This window comes from Onychostoma macrolepis, chromosome 09, assembly GCF_012432095.1.
Source record: "Onychostoma macrolepis isolate SWU-2019 chromosome 09, ASM1243209v1, whole genome shotgun sequence".
Taxonomy (NCBI): domain Eukaryota; kingdom Metazoa; phylum Chordata; class Actinopteri; order Cypriniformes; family Cyprinidae; genus Onychostoma; species Onychostoma macrolepis.
In genome coordinates this window covers 29,039,945-29,060,508 of record NC_081163.1, presented here as the reverse complement: position 1 = coordinate 29,060,508, position 20,564 = coordinate 29,039,945, and the positions used below count along the sequence as shown (strand labels likewise).

The 20,564-nt window shown below is 39.5% G+C and overlaps 1 protein-coding gene across 1 annotated transcript in view; it reads left to right on the top strand.

Annotated features, from left to right (window-relative positions):
- mycbp2 (MYC binding protein 2) overlaps positions 1–20,564 on the top strand; it is a 106,500-nt gene that overhangs the window by 78,909 nt on the left and 7,027 nt on the right. The window contains 20 exon segments of the mRNA XM_058787949.1: positions 1,116–1,337; positions 4,122–4,254; positions 4,456–4,578; positions 11,201–12,817; positions 12,927–13,096; positions 13,199–13,443; positions 13,542–13,709; positions 13,839–13,996; positions 14,614–14,813; positions 15,013–15,162; positions 15,267–15,427; positions 15,582–15,738; positions 15,864–16,088; positions 16,341–16,406; positions 16,559–16,798; positions 16,929–17,018; positions 17,123–17,203; positions 18,604–18,870; positions 18,957–19,240; positions 20,062–20,158. Coding sequence (XP_058643932.1) covers positions 1,116–1,337; positions 4,122–4,254; positions 4,456–4,578; positions 11,201–12,817; positions 12,927–13,096; positions 13,199–13,443; positions 13,542–13,709; positions 13,839–13,996; positions 14,614–14,813; positions 15,013–15,162; positions 15,267–15,427; positions 15,582–15,738; positions 15,864–16,088; positions 16,341–16,406; positions 16,559–16,798; positions 16,929–17,018; positions 17,123–17,203; positions 18,604–18,870; positions 18,957–19,240; positions 20,062–20,158 — 4,854 coding nt within the window.

The following is a 20,564-nucleotide window of genomic DNA, read 5'->3' as shown; positions in this document are numbered from 1 at the left end:
TTGCATGTTTAATTGTGTAAATTGTGTGAGTGAAACAAATATACTTTACCATCTTTTCCTTGTATGCACAAAGTTTCCAGTAACGTTTTGAATGTGCTGTAAGAACCTAATGGTCATTACATTACATTTATGTTAACCTTGGGTAAAGCTTTTTGCGTTTTCATGTCTTAGTTCACAATTAAAACAATTGAAAGTCAGTTGCATGAGGATTTAAAGGAATAGTTCACCCACAAAATAAACATTTTGTCATTATTTACTCCCCTTCATGCAATTTTTATAATTTTTTTTATGCTGTTTTCTTCCATGAAACACAAAAGATTAATTAATTTTTGAGGAATTTTTGCACACTTTTTATGACAGTTAATATTGACCACATCTGTTAAGCTCAGAAATATAATTTATGCAAATAAGTTTGATGATAATGTTAATGAAGTCCCAGTCATTTATGGAAAAGATTCTTCAAAATTGTCCTTTTGTGTTCCAAGGTACAATAACAACATAATGCGTAATAATAATGACAGAATTTTAATTTTTGGTTGAACGATTTCTTAAAGCGGAATATGTGAATGCATGTTTTTGTATTTCCCTCACACAAAGGCAAAATGATTTTTCTCAGTTTATGAACAGCATGTCTGTATAGTAGTAGTCAGCAGAACTTGACATCAGAACACACTTATGTTTGTTATAATGATCTTCATTACACAACCTACAATTAATTACAAGTCACAATTAGGATAAGATGATGTTTGTAAAGATTGATTTCTTTATATTTAGAAGCACGATTTAAAAAATACGTTAACCTTACATGAATGTGCTGCTTCTATGAAATGTATTTTCAATTTCTGAATAAAAATTTCAATTTTTTAGGGGACAAAAATGTCAAGGTTGTGCAATTGTCCCATAATCATAATCTCTCTTTGTTGAAAATAGTATTAATTGTTAAACTAGATTTTTCTTTTTCATCATACCGGACATCCTTATTTGTCTTATCCTTAAAATGAAGTCTTATTGTCTTTCAATCTAAAAGAAATTGATTGAAGAGTTTGAGAACATACATTTTATAATGCACCACTTACTTTTAAACTTAAATTAACCAGTGTCCTTTGGGTTTGCAGGAGGGCAGGTCAAATTTGGACGATTATGGAAAGGAGACCAGTGGCCACCCTTCCCATGATGCCAATGCACGTGACCTGGGCGCAGGCCAGGGTGGCGGACCGGGTCTTTATAAGGTAGTGAAGACCGGACCTTCGGGTCACAACATCAGAAGCTGCCCAAACCTTAGAGGTATCCCCATTGGAATGTTAGTTCTGGGGAACAAAGTCAAGGCGGTAGGCGAGGTATGGACTCCCAACTGTGTTACTGTGGCTGCCAATAAATGACTAATTAGCCAGATTTCTTGCTAGTTCTGCAGTTTCTGTAACACAAATTCTTCATTTTTCTTTAGACGATTAGAGAACCCTTTGTGTAACGTCTTTTGATAAAGGCCATACATGCTATGGCTCTGGCGTGGGTGTGTTGTTGTTCTGTACACATTATTAAAGCCCCTTTCAAGAATCACCAAGCATGGCTTCAGCTTTTGCACAGTAACAGTACAGTATAATCTGGCATGCTCTGTAGGAAAATCTGTGTGATGCAACAATTAATAAATTATCCTAATTACCTATTAACAATAATGACAGATGAAGCTTGTGAATTAAAAAAAAAAAACTGAAGTCATATGATAATTTCCACTCTGTAAACACCTGGGTTGAGCAAAATTCAGAATTAAGAATAAGTTCCCTTTCAATTTGAGAATGTGAATTTGAATTGAATTAGTTCTGTCCCATAGGATGTGGAACTGGATTTGGAATCGGAATGATAGGAAGAGCAACATTTTTGTTGTGAAACAGAACACAAATAATTACATCATTAGTTTAAGTAACTATCAATTTATTATATTATATTTAGGGGTGACCCCGAATAGTCGACACTTCGATAGTAGGAGCCTGATTCGACTATCAAGCTCACAGTCGAATATTCGCTGGGGTAGGGCTGCACGATTAATCACATGCAATTGTCATGCGTGTCTCGTCAGTAAAGCCGGTTCTGTGATTAGTAGTAAATGTCTACCACCTGCTTTCAAACGGAGCGCCATTTACTACACAGAGCCGTAGCTCACTGACAAGCTACGCAATATCACGTTCATAATCGCAGATGAATCGCATTCGATTATGAACGCGATACTGACGAGACACGCATGAAAATCGCATGCGATTAATCGTGCAGCCCTACACTGAGGTGTTATGATCATGCCGTTTGGCTATATGGGGGTGCTCAAATGTCTGATTTCACGTAGAAGTACCTGTTTTCTCCCAATAAGTTAATATACAGCCTATTATGAAAATGCTGTAAATAAGAATCTGAAAAGAAAGAAGCTTTAAATAAATAATTTATCGTGCGTGAATAAATCCAACCACCCCTGTAGATTTAAGTTTCGCTTAATTTTCATAATTCGTGACCGACAGAGGACGGCAGGGATTTAAATCTTTAACAAGTCTCAAACTGACACAGGCAGAGTGAAAGACTGGATTTTTTCGATCAGGTCGGGTACAAGTGATTTCAAAACATTTCAGCTGGTTTATATGTATATCGTGTATAGCCTATATTATTTATCTCGTATAAGATGCATTTGGTTGAGTTGCGCTGCAGTAAAGCGCTTCGTTTTTGTAGTACTACAGTGATTATCTCTTCAGCGCGCAGAGTGAGCAGGACAAACAACAATGCAGAATATTAATAACTGACTGGGACTGTCATATACATAACATTATAATGAGAACACTATCATAATAAAACGCTGTGAATTTTTAGAGTTTAGTTGCCGTGAAGAACACGTCCACAAAAAGAGTTCATTCAGAGCCGTGCAGACACGTTGTGCATTCGGGGCATTTTGTGCAGATAAATAACTAAATAAATAACTAAGCGTATTCTATATGAGATAAATGAATTTGATTTAAAAAACCTGCTCTCATATGCTTCATTCTACTGGTCATCTTCAGCGCATTCAGCTAAAAACAGAAATGCAGAACATTAACAACTGTCATATAGGCTACATAACGTTATATTGAGAGCACTATTGTAAAATATGTTGTGAATTCTTAGGGTTTCGCAGACGTTTAATGTTAACTATCTTTTAAACAAAACATAAAACATTATTTACCCCGTTTGTATCTGCGAGGCGTCCATTACATTTTCCCTGTGTGTTAATGTCAATGATGACTGTCGAATGTCTGACTTGACTCTTGGTTATGTATTTTGCCCCCCGCCCCCAAACATATGATTCGACTATCAGTCGACTATCGGCAAGATTAGAAAATTCCGATTCGACTGTGAAAATCCTTAGTCGGGGACACCCCTTATTATATATTATATTATATTATATTATATTATAGTTATTTTATGCTGTATTATAACTTCTCTAGATACCCTGGTATATTATATTATATTATGTTGTGTTATACTTTCTATAGGTAACAATGTAGATATTGTAGAATAGACAATGTTGGAAAAAAACCCCCCTATAAATTATTGTTAAAACTACTTAAATTTTGATGAATTTTCTTTGAATTTTCTTTCATTATAATTGCACTTCCTTAAATTCAGATTACAGTTCTGCATCTGGTTTTGTCTCAATTCAAATTCAGAAATTGAATGGAAATTCTGAATGGCGCACAATCTTGGTAAACACCTGTGTTTTATGGCATTTGAATGGTCTCCATGTGTGGTCATGGAAGGGCTTTGCCTCTTTCTTCTCTCAGTAGAGGGTGTGGTGTGTCATGCTGTCCTCAAATGCTCTCCTAAAGTCGCTGTCTCTGAGCCTCCCAACTTGCACAAATACTGCTATTCTTCTCATGTCAAATTTAAAACTGTGTCTTTGTTCGAACTGGTTTCAATTCATAAATCCTGAGAATTGAATGGTACATCATATATTTGTTTTCACGTTTCTAAATGCGCTGTTATTTTAGAGCCTCCACTGAGTTTTGCTTGCTAAATCAGTCATACTCCTCTGGATTGATGTGGTGTCAGGTGTGTGTGTGTGTGTGTGTGAGAGAGAGAGGAGGTAAATAAAGCTGTGTCTGTATCAGGTGATTAACTCGGAGGGCACCTGGGTTCAGCTGGATAAGAACAGTGTGGTGGAGTTCTGTGAGAGCGATGAGGGGGAGGCCTGGTCTCTGGCCCGAGACAGAGGGGGAAACCAGTACTTGCGTCACGAGGAAGGTAACGCTAACACACGTACTTAAACTTATTTGAGTTAGTTGCAAAAGCAACATTTCTAATGTACAATTTTATTTTTAGGTGAACTGTTTCTTTAAATAGGAAACCAGTAATGTTATAGAGCATGCTTAAACCACAAGTTGAAATTCAGCTAGCTGTTAGTTATTGATGATTATTAATGCTTTTTGTTTCTCTCTGGAACAGAGCAAGCGATTTTGGAGCATGGAGCCCAGACCCCTCCTCCCAGCCCGTTCTCAGTCCAGGCGTTTAACAGGGGCATGGGCAGCTCGGGAGCTCAGGGCTTCGACTACGGCATCAACAACAAAGGTGAGAGTAAAGATCCTGGAGAGATGTTAAAAAAGAAAAGTGCTTTATTATTAAGTGACAGTTACACCTTTTGTTTTTATGTTTAAAGTTCATCTTTTTTCATACCATGCTCTAGGGGTGGGCGATATACCGGTATACAGTTACACACTCACGTGATGTTGCTGTGCTACCTATAGTTTGCACACGTTTTTAAGCATTGCAGTTTAAAAACAAGTGATTTTAAGCCATTGAAACAGCTGAGAAAGAAAACACATGTGTAACATTATATTGGATCTGGGCAGCTCTTAAAGTGACAGCAGTCTAATATTCTGTCTCTCGCTACCCTCTTGACTAAATCACTTTTGCAACTTTAATAAGACGAAATATATATTTAATTGACAGTGAATAATAGGCTGTTTTTATACATTTTATTACTTTATACAATGTACGTAACATTTCTTATCTATTTGCTCTACTGTAGTTTTTTTTTTTTGTCCTATTGCTTGTAATTAGTTTCTTATTCTTATTTAATTGCTGACTGTTTACTTGTCTTCAGTGAGCTTGAGGTTTTTTAAATTTTTTATATTTACTTAGGCTAGTATTAGTTTTTTGTGTGATATTGACAAGAATTATGACATTTCAATGGTATCAAAAATGTTGATATCAGAAAGAACTTTTTTAAAACAAAAATAACTATATTGTGATAGTTACAGTGAATTAAAATGGGTCATATCACCCACCCCTACCATGCTCCTGCTAAATGTCATATTTGATCAGATATATCTTGGTAGTATATTCCCTGATTTTAAATGGTATTTCACAAAATTGATGCCAATCCAACTGTGGTAGAATAGCCAGTCATCCAGGATTTTTCTGTTATGTTCATGTTTTTTTAACTGCGATTTCCTTTGTCTTGTTTTTGAAGTAAAAACTTTGTTGGTTTAAAGTGGAAATTAAATTAAAAGTGGACCAGAATAAATTTTTTCTCCCAAACATACAGTACCGTTCAAAGTTTGGGGTTGGTAATATTTTTTATGTTTTTAAAAGAAGTGTCTTGGGCTCAAAAATACAGTAAGGGCGTGTTCACACTTGGCGTCTTTTTTGACTAGAAAAAGTTGACGAGCGCTTTTTTTAGTGAAATAAAAAGCTGGCAGCGTTTTGGTTACAAATAGCAGCCGAGGGCGTCTTTTGTTGCTATAACAACAGCTGCAACGGTAGCTAGCACTGTGTCAGCTTTTGAAGTTAACGGGGAGGGTGTCGGTTCACAACGGCGTTTGTGGGAGCGACATTATACGGGGAAGGAAACTGTATGGTGCTTCCAACAATTTAGTCCAGGAGCTCCGGTTGGATGATGCACGGTTTCATACTGTTCCTTGTGCTCCGAAACTAGTACGATCTGTCTACCGGCTATCTTCTCCTTTTTTCTTGTTGTTTTTGTTGTTATGGAAACGACTCGCCACTCGCTTGTCATTGGTCAGCTGTCAAAAAGGCGCTTGACGTAGGGCGTTTTTTTTTTCCAGAAAAGTTAAACTTTTTTCAACTTGAAAAGACGCTCTGAGCTGCAGAAAAAGACGCCGGCGGTGGCGTTTTAAAAAGCGCTCGGGACTTTTTTGAAAACCCGGTTTACTCCATAGGATTATAATGTAAAACAGACGCCGGCAGCTTCAAAAGAGACGCCAAGTGTGAACACGGCCTAAAACAGTAGTATTGTGAAATATAATTATTTAAAATAATACTTAAGATTATTGCAATTTAAAATAATTTAAAATGTAATTATATTCAAATGTAATTTATTCTTGTGATGACACAGGTGAATTTTCAGCAGCCATCATTCTAATTAATGCTTAAAACAGCTGCTTAATAATTTTATGGAAACCCTAATGCTTTTTTTTTTCAGGATTCTTTGATGAGGTGTGTTCAAAAGAACAGCAATTAAAAAAAAAAAATTCTACCATTATAAGTGCCTGTACTGTCACTTTAAATCAATTTCATGCATCCTTGCTGAATAAAAGTATTAAAGTATTACAAAAAATCTTAATGACCCCAAATGGTAGTGTTCACATGTAAATGATCTTTTAAAATCCTTGTCCAGTAATTACAAACAACAGGAACAGTCTTGGAACCGTCATGGAGCCCTGGATATAGTGGACATCAAAACAGTGTCTTTTATCTATTTAAAGTGCTGTATGACCCCTGATTAATAAGCGCAAACAATCATTTGTCTCAATTCAGCTCAGTGTAATCAGAGTAATTGTGTTCTGCATGCTGTGATCTGTGTGTCTTGGCTGTCGTCTGTGGCGTGTGAAGGCATCATTGTGTGCATGGGCAAGACTCTGTGTGCTGCAGCTGGGTCTTACCCATTTATTGTCCACTGGCTCTCACCATACTGTTCTCATGCACCGCTGCTTAGTGGCGTTACCCATAGACTGCTTTCTGATGGGTCCTTCATCACCTCTTATACTTAAGTCTATCTGAATAAAATACCCTTGATGGAACTATGGTGCTTAACTAAATGCTACTTGATTAAAAGTCAACATGAAGTCAGTATTAACCTTAAAATTGCTTGATATTCCAAAGAAAAGGAATTTTTAATTTTGAAAAATGTATTCTCTAAAAAGACTTTTCTTTTCGGCCAGTGTCACCCAGGATGTCCAGGTCATCTGTTCTAAATTCCTGCCAATATTTGCAAATAATGTGATAATTAAAAATGCAGTCCTTTGATAATGTTAATATAATACAATAAAGATTATGGCAGTAATCAGTTAACAAAAAAGTTAACTTATCATAAATACTTCTATTGGGATACCTTGACCTGTTCTCAAGGGTGAACCTGACCTTAAACAGTCAAAAAGCCACTGCAAACTCTGATACATGTTCCATTCTCATATGAAATGCATACTTTTTGTGATCCAATCAGTTCCTGAGATAAAATCAGTTCCCACCCTACATTTTTATTTTCTTCCTCAATAACCGTCTTGTCAGACACACATTGCATTATGGAAGTCTTTTCATGTTGACTTTAACAACTCAACTAAAATCTTAGTTTTCAGTAATGTCATGCTACTTGTTAGGTTAGTATTAAAATGTTAAAATGTTTGATAGAATTTGGACAAACCCCCTCCCCCCACAGAATGTCCGTGAGTTGCACTATAAAAGGGATGAAAGCAGAGCATTGGCTTTGTCTGCCAATGTTTTATCTGTGACCTTGTAGATGTTCCAGATATGAGGTTTCATGAAAACCTGACCTACGGCTCCCCGGCCATTCCTTATTCCCCTCACGTTGGTTCAGCTGACCCACTCACACACCCCATTACTTCCAGTGAGCGTGCTTGTGTGGGGCGTTAAACTGACGAGCGTTTTGTATGGCTCCTTTTAAGGATCATATAAGCTACAGCACTCCCATTGTCTTCCGCATTGCAGGTGACCGGCTGAGTGCCATACTGAATTCCATTCAGTCTGGGCCTTTCCTCCCAAGTCCTTCCATATTTGAGCAAGCTGCCAAACCTCCCTCTTCCCTTGTCCACAGCCCATTTGTGTTTGGACAATCCCTTTCCCAGCAGCCTCAACCGCATCCACAGCTTCCGAGTAAGTCTGTCCGTCTATAAGGTAGTGGCGGTGCTTGCTTGCACAGGTGCTGCTTGTTCTTGTCTTAAGGGCTTATTTGTTTAGTGTCCCATAGGTTGTGTTAAGATCCGTTCAGGCTTATTTCCCCTGCTTTTCTGTCGGCGTCCACCCGCTTGCTTGCTATGTTTGAATTGGTGATTCTTTTCTTTCTCATCTCATTTTAACTTCAGTGGCCAAATAACATTTAAACTCCTCTTCTGTGTTTCTATTGTAGCTACTAACAGTGTGTGTGTTCCATGTCAGATGTTTCTGTTAACTTGATTGCATTTTTTTTTTTGTTTTTTTGCTTGCTACATGTACAGTGCTTAATTTGATCATTCATTAGCTAAATAATTACCAAGAGGTCCAGGAATCTGTCCACGCAATCAAAACCACGCAGTGCTTTAGCATTGCATCCCCCAGTGTAATCCACAATGCATCTGTCTGCATAAGAAAAATGAATTTGGGTTTTTTTGGATATTTCAGGCGCAAGTGTCTCAATATTTTCCACAGCCAGAATACTCTGAATCTGCATTTCAGATTCATTACAATTCTTCATATTTTATTCTCACTCTTCTGCCACCCTAACTTGCACTGGTTGATGCCCAGTTTTGTTTCAGTCTTGTGTCTGTTTCTACCAGTCTCTGTGTCTCTCACAGTATCTGTCCTTCTACTTGTTGCTTTTTCTCTATTCATACATCTTTCCCAGTACCTAGATGCTCCTCTGGCCCTGTTTACACTTAGTGTTAACATCCATCGTGGGTGATCCGATCACCAATTGCAGGGCTTTAACAAGGTTGCGTATACTTTTTGTCAGACAATTTGGAGGTATTCAGAAACACTGCACTTGTTGTATAAATACTACTGCATCCCAGACAACATTGTCTGCCTACTGCCCCGCTAATATTTCATTGGACCAAAACCAGGTTTTTTTTAATTTTAAACTATCTGTGTAGTTTGTACGTGCAAGTTTTATTTATTTATTTTTTTTAAATCATACATATGCATGCACAAGACTTTACAGAACTTCTCTGCAATTATTATTATTATTATTGTTATTAAAAACTTTATTGATCCTTCACAGGAAATTATATTGTTACAGCAGCAACCACATTTCAGTCCATGCACACAGACACAAAAAAAACAAAAAACATTACAATTATTGTACATTAAAAAGCCTGACAGCAGCAGGCGGGAATGGTTTACGATGCCGTTCATTCTTACATATTGGAGGGATCATTCTGCCACTAAATGTACTCTGCCAGAACACCTTTAAAGCATGTAATGGATGCGAATCATTGTTCATAATAACATTTATTTTTCTCAACATCCTCATCTCCACAACCTGCTCAACCCAGTCCTGTGTGATACCAATAATAGAGCTTGCCACAATTACACAGATAATCTAAAATGCTCAGTTAATGTAGGAGCTTGACTAAAATAAGGAGCATTCCACTTAAAACATCATATTTGGGGTGAGATTAAAACTTTTAAGTGAGATTAACACTGTATACTTAAAAAGTATATCTGGAAGCAAACAAATTATATTTGTAATGCTGCCTTTGAATTAGAACAGTGTATCTATGGAGGATGCATAATTAATTTCTAATTGCTTTTATATCAGGAGCACATCTATTACATCTGTTTTAGACCCTTACATTAGACCCTTTAACACAGCAGTCCCGGTAAGTTACCGTAAAATGGCCAAAATGATTTTACCAGTAAATACACAAATATGCTATTCACACAAGCAATGGTGTTCTGGCTTTTTACCCATTCACACACTAGCTCCAAAATACAGATAAATTCTGTGATGTCAGTCAACAAACTGCGCCGTTGTTTTCATTCGTCCACGCAAGTAGTAGCACTTTAGTTTCCCTATCTGTCCAACATATTTGAAGTCTCTGAGTGACAGGCATAAGGGGGTAGTCTTGCTCTGTAATGTTACTGGTAATGTTACGTCTTCTCATATTCTCGGTAAATTGCCAGAACAAATTTATCGGTATTTTTGAAAAGGTCCTGTTCACACATGATCTCCTAATGGTAATTTACCAGTAAAGACTATATGTGTGAAAGGGACTATAGCAACTGATGTTTGATGTTACACATGTAGTCACAAAATCTTTAATATTCCCCTTGAAAACGAAATAGTCACACAAACATTTGAATTGCATGTTAATACCAGGTGTAAAATACAAATCTCAGTTGTCCACTTGTGATTAGATCACCCAATACGATTGTTATTATCAAGTGTAAACAGGGCCAGAGTCCTTTTTTCCTCATACACTCTTTCTTCCACTCTTCATTGCTCATTGGCTCTCACTTTCTTTCTCATTCTCTGATGGTTTTCCTTGGTTCAAGCCTTGTTGCTTACTTTCCTTGCCACTGTTTTCCGCTGTAGATGCTTCATCACGCAGCCTTGCTTCACGTGAGCGTGTGCACAAAAGCAGTGCGACCGGCCCTGGCACCGCTCTCTCATCTCTTGTTCTCAGACAAAAGGGTGGGTAATGCATGTCTTCTCCTGGGAGCACCCTGGAGACTCACTACAGGGAGGGGTTTCATGTCATCCTCTCTTCCACAGTCCATTTATTTCCCCTCTTAGGCATGGCAACAGAGTATGTAGTGCTTTGGAATATATATGGGGACAAGTTTACAAGCTTGACAAAACATTTCCCATGACCTGGGTGCTTTCCATTTGCATCAGTATTTATGCATTTGCTACCTTAGTCTTATTTTAATACTTATGTAAATAAATGTTGGTCAGTAAATTTGAAATTTAAGGTCATTCTTGGATTTCAGTGGATTCTTGTAGATGTCATTTTCAATTTTACTTCTGTTGTTTTACTTTTGGTTTCTTAAGTTCCTCTTTTGTTGTAAATTATTTTTCCCTTACATTTTCAGATCTTTTTTTGTCTTGTTTTTTTTTTTTTATTGTTATTATTTCTTCCCACTTATGTGAAATGCCTGACAAGTCCTTGTGGAGTGCCTCTTTCACAAATAAGTTGCACATTGGTAACTGTTGGTGTGTTACGATACGCAGGTGACAGGGATAACATGGCCAGTCGGTCTATGTCTCCAGGCAGCAAGCATCGTCAAGAGAGTCGATCCTCCAAAACGGACAGTCACTCTAGCCGATCTGTTGACCAGGTGAAGAGCAAGAACAATGACAGTCTGTCTGCCAGCGAGGCCCTCATTCTCAAATCAGACACCGGCAAACTGCGGTCTGACTCTCACAGCCGCTCCCATTCCCCTAACCACAACACGCTACAAGCCCTGAAAGCTGATGGCCGAACCTCAGGCCTTAGGGCTGAGTCTCCGAACCCTGGCTCCCGTTCCTCCTCACCCAAACAGAAGACCTTCAGTTCGGGTAGATCTAGCCCTTCCAGCAACGGTTCTCCACGTTCATCCTCTCCTCACGATAAGAACCTGCCCTCTAAAGTTAGTCCTTCTAAAGCTCACCTGGACCCTCCTCGTGAGAGATCCAAATCTGACTCCTATACGTTAGACCCTGACACGCTCAGAAAGAAGAAGGTTCCCCTCATGGAACCACTGAGGGGCAGGTCTACATCTCCCAAGCCAAAAATTTCGCCCAAAGAGAGCAAAGGAGGAAGCAGCAATGCAGAGAACCGAGCCCCATCTCCCCATGTAGTTCAAGAGAACCTCCACAGTGAAGTGGTGGAGGTGTGTAGGTCCAGCACCTTGCTGTCCAATGATGAAGCCAATGATGAGAATGCAGAGTTGCAAAATGCTGAAGAGGGCTCTTCCAAGGTCCACTTTAGTATTGGAAAAGCCCCGGTCAAGGAGGAACTTGAAAGTCGTTCTTCACCCAAAGTTAGCCGTAAAACCTCCAGCAGGCATGTGAGACCCAAAAAAGACAAATCTGGGCCACTCTTTAAGGGTGAAAACGTGCGTCCCACTGAACCCGCCAAGCAAGCCATGTCGCCTTCTGTTGCAGAATGTGCTCGTGCTGTTTTTGCTGCCTTCCTGTGGCATGAGGGCATAGTACATGATGCCATGGCATGCTCATCCTTCCTGAAGTTCAACCCTGAGCTGACCAAAGAACATGCACCCATCCGTAATTCTCTCAGCTGCCAGCAGGGTTTTGAAGAGAAGGAGAGCAAACTGAAGAACCGTCACTCTCTGGAGATCTCCTCGGCCCTCAACATGTTTAACATATCACCACATGGCCCAGATATTTCCAAGATGGGTAGCATCAACAAGAACAAGGTTCTGTCCATGCTGAAAGAGCCACCCCTGCCCGAGAAGTGCGAGGATGGAAAAAGTGAGGCGGTCTCCTATGAGATGACCAGCCACTCCTCCATGAGGTCTAAGTCCATCTTGCCTCTCACCCTCCAGCACCTTGTAGCCTTCTGGGAGGACATATCCATGGCTACCATAAAAGCGGCTACACAAAATATGATCTTCCCAAGTCCAGGGTCCAGTGCTATCCTTAAAAAGAAGGAGAATGAAAAGGACAGCAAGAAGACCAAGAAAGAGAAGAAGAAAAAGGAGAAAGCCGAGGTTCGCCCCAGGGGGAACCTCTTTGGGGAGATGGCGCAGTTAGCTATGGGAGGCCCAGAGAAGGATACCATCTGTGAGCTGTGTGGAGAGTCTCACCCATATCCTGTTACGTACCACATGAGACAGGCCCACCCAGGTATAGTGCCATCAATTCTTAGGTCTTACTCCATTCTGTTTTGTTCAGAGTGGATATAAAGACCAATATATGGAGTACATCATAACTTTTCTCTATTGTGTTCTTTCAGGCTGTGGTCGGTATGCTGGAGGTCAGGGCTATAACAGTATTGGTCACTTTTGTGGAGGCTGGGCTGGTAACTGTGGAGATGGTGGGATTGGAGGAAGCACCTGGTACTTGGTGTGTGATCGTTGTAGAGAAAAGTACCTGAGAGAAAAACAAACAGCTGCCAGAGAAAAGGTATACCTGTCATGACCAATGTAGGGAAATTTATAATATTTGTAGATGTCTAAAACTTTGCATAATTCTTTCTTGGGTTCAACCCTGTGCTTCTTGGACTAGGTTAAGCAGTCAAGGAAAAAACCTCTCCAGGTGAAAACCCCACGGGCTCTGCCCACGATGGAGGCCCACCAGGTGATCCGTGCCAATGCACTGTTCCTGCTGTCTCTGAGCAGCGCCGCTGAGCCAAGTCTACTTTGCCATCACCCACCTAAACCCTTCCACGCACATCTGCCCAGCCTCAAAGAGGGAGTGTCTGAGGAACTGCCCAACAAGATGGGCTGCCTCTATCTGCAAACCCTAGCCCGGTAAATACCGGTTGATCACCATGACCACAGGCAGCATTGCTGTAGTAATTCAGTGCATTGAGTATCTCATTGAGTCTTTCTTATTGTCCTTTTTGCAGCCAACACACTGAGAACTTTGGGGCCTATCAAGATGATAACTTGTTTCAGGATGAGATGCGTTACCTGCGTTCTACGTCAGTCCCTGCTCCCTATATTTCAGTCACTCCTGATGCCTGCCCCAATGTTTTTGAAGAGCCAGGAAGTAACATGAAGTCCATGCCCCCAAGGTACTGTAACAAACGCTTACATGTATCTCCCAAAGTACCATGCTCTAATACTGGTTCCTATGAATATCTAGCCATTTTTGTGTGCTTATTATCTCTGTATGTCTTCTTTATTTGACTTTGTTCCTTTAGTTTGGAGACAAGTCCAATCACAGACAGTGACACAGCCAAGCGGACAGTATTCCAGCGCTCATATTCAGTAGTGGCCTCCGAGTATGATAAGCAGCACTCAGCCTCCCCAGCACGGGTCAAGGCAGTGCCGAGACGCAGGGTACACAGCGGGGATGCAGGTAATGTCACTTTGTACAGCACAGTTACAAATGTCTAATTAATTCAGCTAATTACCATAATGACAGAGAGTGATGTCTGAGAATATGTTTACATCAGGTGTGCTGCTGCTATACAGGACTGAACTAGTTTAACTATAGTATTTAACTATAACTAGTTATTCTGTATATAATTAGCATTTGGCTGGTGCTTTTATCCAACTTGCATTGCATTTATTGTATACATTTTAGTAGCTCTTGCTGCCTCTGGGATTTGAACCCCTGAACTTGGTGTCATTAGGGCCATGTTTTACTGTTTAACCTACATAATAAAATGGCTTGTATGCACCAATATAATGATGCATAGCAATATTTACCTATACCTTTTAGCAATGTTTGAGTCCTCAAATCATCATAGCAGAGTTTGGAATAGATTAATGTAAACTTTGCATTTAGGAAAAGTGATAGTTGACCAGAAATGCTAGATGCCTCTTTTTATTTAATTTGTAAATATTAATACTAGATTGATTTTAAAATTTCGTTGTTTTTTTTTGTTCACTGCTGAAATATTGGTATTGTGATAACTTAAAATGCTAGGTTAAACATTATAAATGTGAGTTAATTTCTACTGGTCTCTACAGAAGTTGGGTCATCACTACTTCGACACCCTTCTCCTGAGTTGTCTCGACTGATCTCAGCCCATGGCTCTCTCAGCAAGGGTGAAAGAAACTTCCAGTGGCCTGTGCTGGCATTTGTTATCCAGCATCATGACCTAGAGGGCCTGGAGGTGGCTATGAAGCATGCACTCCGCAAATCAGCCTGCAGGGTGTTTGCCATGGAGGTCAGTAACATCTCTGGCCTTCTGCTGACTTTCATTCCTTTTCTTCCTGTCCTAAATTGTATAATGCAGTCACTGTATTAAAATCCATGTGAAAGACATCTATTAAAATCCTTATCCATTTATCTCAATTGACTAGAAAAGTTTAGTCAGAAGTTCTGGGAACTCTTAACAAACCTTTTGTTCTGCATTTCCTTTTCAGGCTTTTAATTGGCTGCTGTGTAATGTTACCCAGACCACCTCCCTCCATGATATCCTGTGGCACTTTGTGGCGTCTCTGACTCCGTCTCCCTTTGAGACGGAAGAAGAGGAGGATGAAGAGAACAAAGGGAACAAGGAGAACATCGAGCAGGTGTGGCCTTACAACACTGCTAATGGTTTATTAAGAAGTCACTATTCACTTAAGGTGAACAGAGGTTTTTCTGAAACAGGACGCTTTTCCTCTTGTTCTCACAGGAGAAGGATTTAGGTGTATGTGAGCACCCCCTGTCTGACATTCTCATCGCAGGAGAGGCGGCTCACCCGCTGCCCCACACCTTCCACCGTCTGCTCCAGACCATCTCTGACCTCATGATGTCACTTCCCAGCGGAAGCTCACTTCAGCAGATGGCCCTCAGGTATCTTTTGCCTGTTCATAGAGACACCATTTGCAACTAAAAAAAAAGTGATGATAAATGATGGCATTGTGATGGCAAATTTTGCACATGCAATCTCAACTAACATTGTCTTCATAGATGTACAAATCTAGTATTTGTTTGGCTGTTTCATTAGATGCTGGAGTCTTAAATTCAAACAATCAGATCATCAGTTCCTGCACCAGAGTAACGTATTTCACCACATCAACAACATCCTGTCCAAATCAGATGATGGGGACAGTGAGGAGAGTTTTAACATCAGCGTACAGTCGGGATATGAAGCGATTAGTCAGGTGGGGAACTGCATTCATTGACAACAAAGACTTTCTTTCTTGTTGCCTTTAGATTCATTCATTTGGCAGAAGCTTTTATCTAAATTAGCTTAAATCGCAATTAAGGGATTTTACATGTATTGCAGGAACTTTGTGTGGTGACCTGTCTGAAAGATCTGACCAGCGTGGTAGACATTAAAACATCCAGCCGACCGGCCATGATTGGCAGCCTGACTGATGGCTCCACTGAGACGTTCTGGGAGTCTGGAGATGAAGATAAGAACAAAACAAAGAGCATCACTATCAGCTGTGTCAAAGGCATCAATGCGTCATATGTCTCGGTCCATGTCGACAACTCTCGTGACATTGGAGTGAGTTTGCAAACTACTGTTCTTTCAGTTTATTAATATCAATATTAATACCGCTCTCTATGTTGGCCAACTGGTAATTCTGTATAGATTTTATGAAGTGTTCAAAGTGCACAAGGCCTATAAAGTTCAAACCTTCAGATGTGACATTTTGTCACATTTTTCTAGTTTTAATTGATTATTTTGTAATATCGTTTATACATGTATCTTTAAACATCTAGTAATTTATATAACCTGTGCTTTGTGTTCTGTCAGAATAAAGTCACTTCAATGACATTCCTTTGTGGGAAGGCTGTGGAAGATCTCTGCAGAATCAAACAGGTGGGACTTAAATGACAGAGATTATCTGTGAACCTTTTTACATTTGGTTGAAAAAGTTCCGTTAACGCATCCTCTGATCTATACTTCTGCATATGGCATTAAGTCAGTTTTAAAAAGGCTCATTTCACTGAATGGACTTTTTGTTGTCTCAGATTGACTTAGACTCGAGGCACATGGGCTGGGTGACCAGTGAGCTGCCTGGAGGAGACCACCACGTGATCAAGATCGAGCTTAAGGGTCCTGAGAACACGCTTAGGGTACGGCAGGTCAAAGTGCTTGGCTGGAAGGAGAGCGAGAGCATCAAGATTGCTGGGCAGATATCAGCCAGTGTAGCTCAGCAGAAGAACTGCGAGGCTGAGACACTGCGTGTCTTCCGCCTCATTACATCACAGGTGAGGCCAAAAACCTTCTCAAACAGTTCACGCAGGCACAAACCGCAGTACGGTTGCAGTACCACTGTACATCAAACACTCATTCACAGATATCGTTTAAGGCAAAAGTCATGCTTATGTGTTTGTGTAGGTGTTCGGAAAACTAATTTGTGGGGATGCAGAACCAACACCAGAACAAGAAGAGAAGAACTTGCTCTCCTCACCTGAGGGTGAAGACAAGGTCAGTACCAGCATCTGTTGTGTTTGGTGGCTTGTTACAACTATATCAAGTGCTGAAACATAAGATGAAGTTGTTAAATTATGTTACAAATGTTTCATCTTCAGGCTCCATCTGATGCAGACTTGAAGGAGCACATGGTTGGCATCATTTTCAGCAGGAGCAAACTGACCAACCTTCAGAAACAGGTAACACCATCAAAACTACTCTCGGCTTTCTCTAAAACCAAGCAATCCTGCCTACAAATCCATCCAAGATGGCAGAAAATGTGATAGAAGTGTTGATTATAAATGTATAATTGAATAATTTACAAAAAATCAGCAAAAACAGTTCTAGTAAAAGAACAGTATTAGTAAAACAGTATTAGTAAAAATGTTTTTAGCCAATATTTGTGCTTTATTAGGTTATTATTTTCAATGGTAAAATGAATGAATAATTAATGTATGAATGCACAAAATACATGGACACGAGTATGTTTGTGGGGGGGAGCATAGTAAGTTTTCTAGGGTTAATTATAATATTTTATAACAACTTTTAAGTAATTGTATAGGACATAAATATTCATAACCAGCCATTTTACAGAAACAATTCTTAATGGTTAACATTTTGGCAAGTCTTGCTCATATTTTTTTATTTGGTCTAGTCGCAAAAGTTCAAATATTTCAACACAACTTCAAATTTTATTAAAATTTGCATACGCATATGGTTAGAACTCTACAATGACGTTTGTAATTTTTTGGAAATGGTCAAAGGCAGGGTAACACCAAATTATTCCGCTTATTAAGTTGTGATGTATGAAATACTGTTTCTGGGTCCAGCATCTCAACGGCCGTTTATCAGCATTTTTTTATTTATAGCACATATTTAGGCTAAGATTAAAAAAAAACAATAAATAATCACAGTCGGAGCACCTGATATTTCTTTGAGATAAAGGTTAAGATTATGATTTTCAGTAGTATTACATCACACCGTGAGTCTATATTAGCATCTTTGTTGCTTTTGGGATCTGGTAGAGCAGTTTGAGCCAGAAACAGTGACGCTTGACATCAGACTTAAAGGGTTAGTTCACCCAAAAATTCTGTCATTAATTACTCACCCTCATGTCGTTCCAAACCCGTAAGGGGCCGTTCACACAGAACGCGTTTTTCCATTCCAATGTGCTACTTTTCCATTGTTTTTCTATGTAAACACGGGCTTGACGGACGTGCATGACCATTACGCTCGCGTCTTTTGCAGCGCCTCGCACATGAGCGCCGCGTTTTTAAGATGCTGTGTCAAGTTAAAAGAATTTAAACTTTTACACGCAGCACCGCTCATCAATGTCAGTTCCAAAGCAGTGGACCAATCAGAAGAACTCGGAGGCGGGGCAAGTGTTGCGAGCTTCTCTTTAGAGTAGCAAGTTGGTATGACAACTGTTTTATTTGACAGCAACATGGCGGAGGAGACGCTCATATATGATGCATTTGTAGAGCGTTCTACATCCATTACTTATGAGGTTGCATTTCAAGCAGTAGACAGCCAGCCTTTTCCTGTTCCCAAGTCTCTATAAAATAACAGTATCTCCTCACCTGACTGTTTGCCTCCTCAGGTGTGCGCCCATATCGTCCAGGCCATCCGTATGGAGGCCACGCGAGTGCGGGAGGAATGGGAGCACGCGATTTCCAGCAAGGAGAACGCAAACTCTCAGCCCAGTGATGACGACGCCTCCTCTGACGCTTACTGTTTTGAGCTGTTGTCTATGGTGCTGGCCTTGAGTGGATCTAATGTTGGGCGGCAGTACCTGGCCCAGCAGCTCACCCTTCTGCAGGACCTCTTCTCTCTCCTTCACACCGCCTCGCCACGTGTCCAGAGACAGGTTTGTGAACGCATCGAGAACTGCTAGTCTTGAACTTGACTTTCAAAAAGCAGGATCTGGAATGCAACACTGTTCTTGCCATGCAGGTGACGTCACTTCTCAGACGCGTTCTTCCTGAGGTCACTCCCATGCGCCTGGCCAGTGTCATCGGCGTAAAGGCGCTGCCACCAGCAGACATCAGTGACATCATCCACTCCACCGAGAAGAGCGACTGGACCAAACTGGGCATTTTAGATATGTTTCTGGGCTGCATCGCCAAGTCCCTCACTGTGCAACTCAAGGCGAAGGGCACCACTATAGTTGGCACAGCTGGCATGGCTGCAGGCAAAGGAGTCACTACAGTCACCCTACCCATGATCTTCAACTCAAGGTCAGCATGCTTGCATGTCTTTTTTGCTCTAGCATGTTACACTTTTTCACAGAATATCTGCATTTCGTAGCGTTTTTGCTTTCGACAACGATATGTATGGTGGAGAAGTCTTGCATTATCCTTTAATCACCTGAAAAACTGCCACAAAGATATGATTCTCATCTTCCTCTGAGCCAGATTCAAACTATTTGTTAACAATTTGTCACAAACTACTTTTACACGTACGAATAATTCTTAAAACCAGATTTAATTTTTTTTCCACTCTTTTAGATTTTGGTAAATTATACATTTTGACTATTACTTTTTGTCATTCAAAACTTTTGAGAGTTTACTGCATTTGTTATTTTGATAAGTGCAGTAAAGCTGATATATAAATATATGGGTCAAAGATGAAAAGGGTTTTCAAGCATCAACATTTTTTTATACAGCTTTAATTGTTTTTCCTGTACTTTATAATGTCATGTTTGCTTATTTTTTCAGAACAAAAAATAATTACATTTTTGTGATGATTTACAGAAGACAAAACTTCTGTAAAATGTAATTTACTGTAACAGTAGTTCATAGTTCATGGGTGTATTTAAAACAAGACTCATTAGATGTCATTTAAGGATCACATTTAAAAACAATTGTTGATATCTTATGTAAAAATCTTTTTTTAAATTCTTATTTTTCTGCTCAGCATCATCAAATTAATTAATATTATAAAACAGAATTTTTGAAGATGCAGGGCTCACAGGGTCTGAAATCATCTTATTAAGGGTCTTAACATTTTAGAAATGTATATTTAATAACTTTGTTTATATTTTTGTCTGTTTGTGCAGCTACATACGGCGTGGAATTAGTCACTGGTGGATGAAGGGCTCCACTCCACCTCAGATCGCTGAGATTATTATTAAACTTGTCAAAGACATGGCTGCTGTGAGTAATGATGAACCATCTTATCCCAGACACCTTTTCTGTCTTAACAATATGCAGCAGATTTGCTGTTCAGCTGCACGTTTATGACTGATATTATATATAATCTTGCACTGCGTAACCTGATCTCCTGCAGATGCGTTTTAATTAGGGCTGTCAGTCGATTAAAATATTTAATCGTGATGTGTCGATTAATTAATCGTGAATTAAATTTGGCTGTGAAATTGCCCATAAAAGATCGTTTAAAGTCATTATTGTGTTAAATGAGAAAGTATCAAGTAGACATTACAAATAGTACTTCAGAAAGAAATATTTTATTTGATTCAACATAAAATTTATTACACATAAACGTTTAGGCTACAACAGTCTAACATAAACTATGGAACATAAAAGTCATGATCATTTCTCA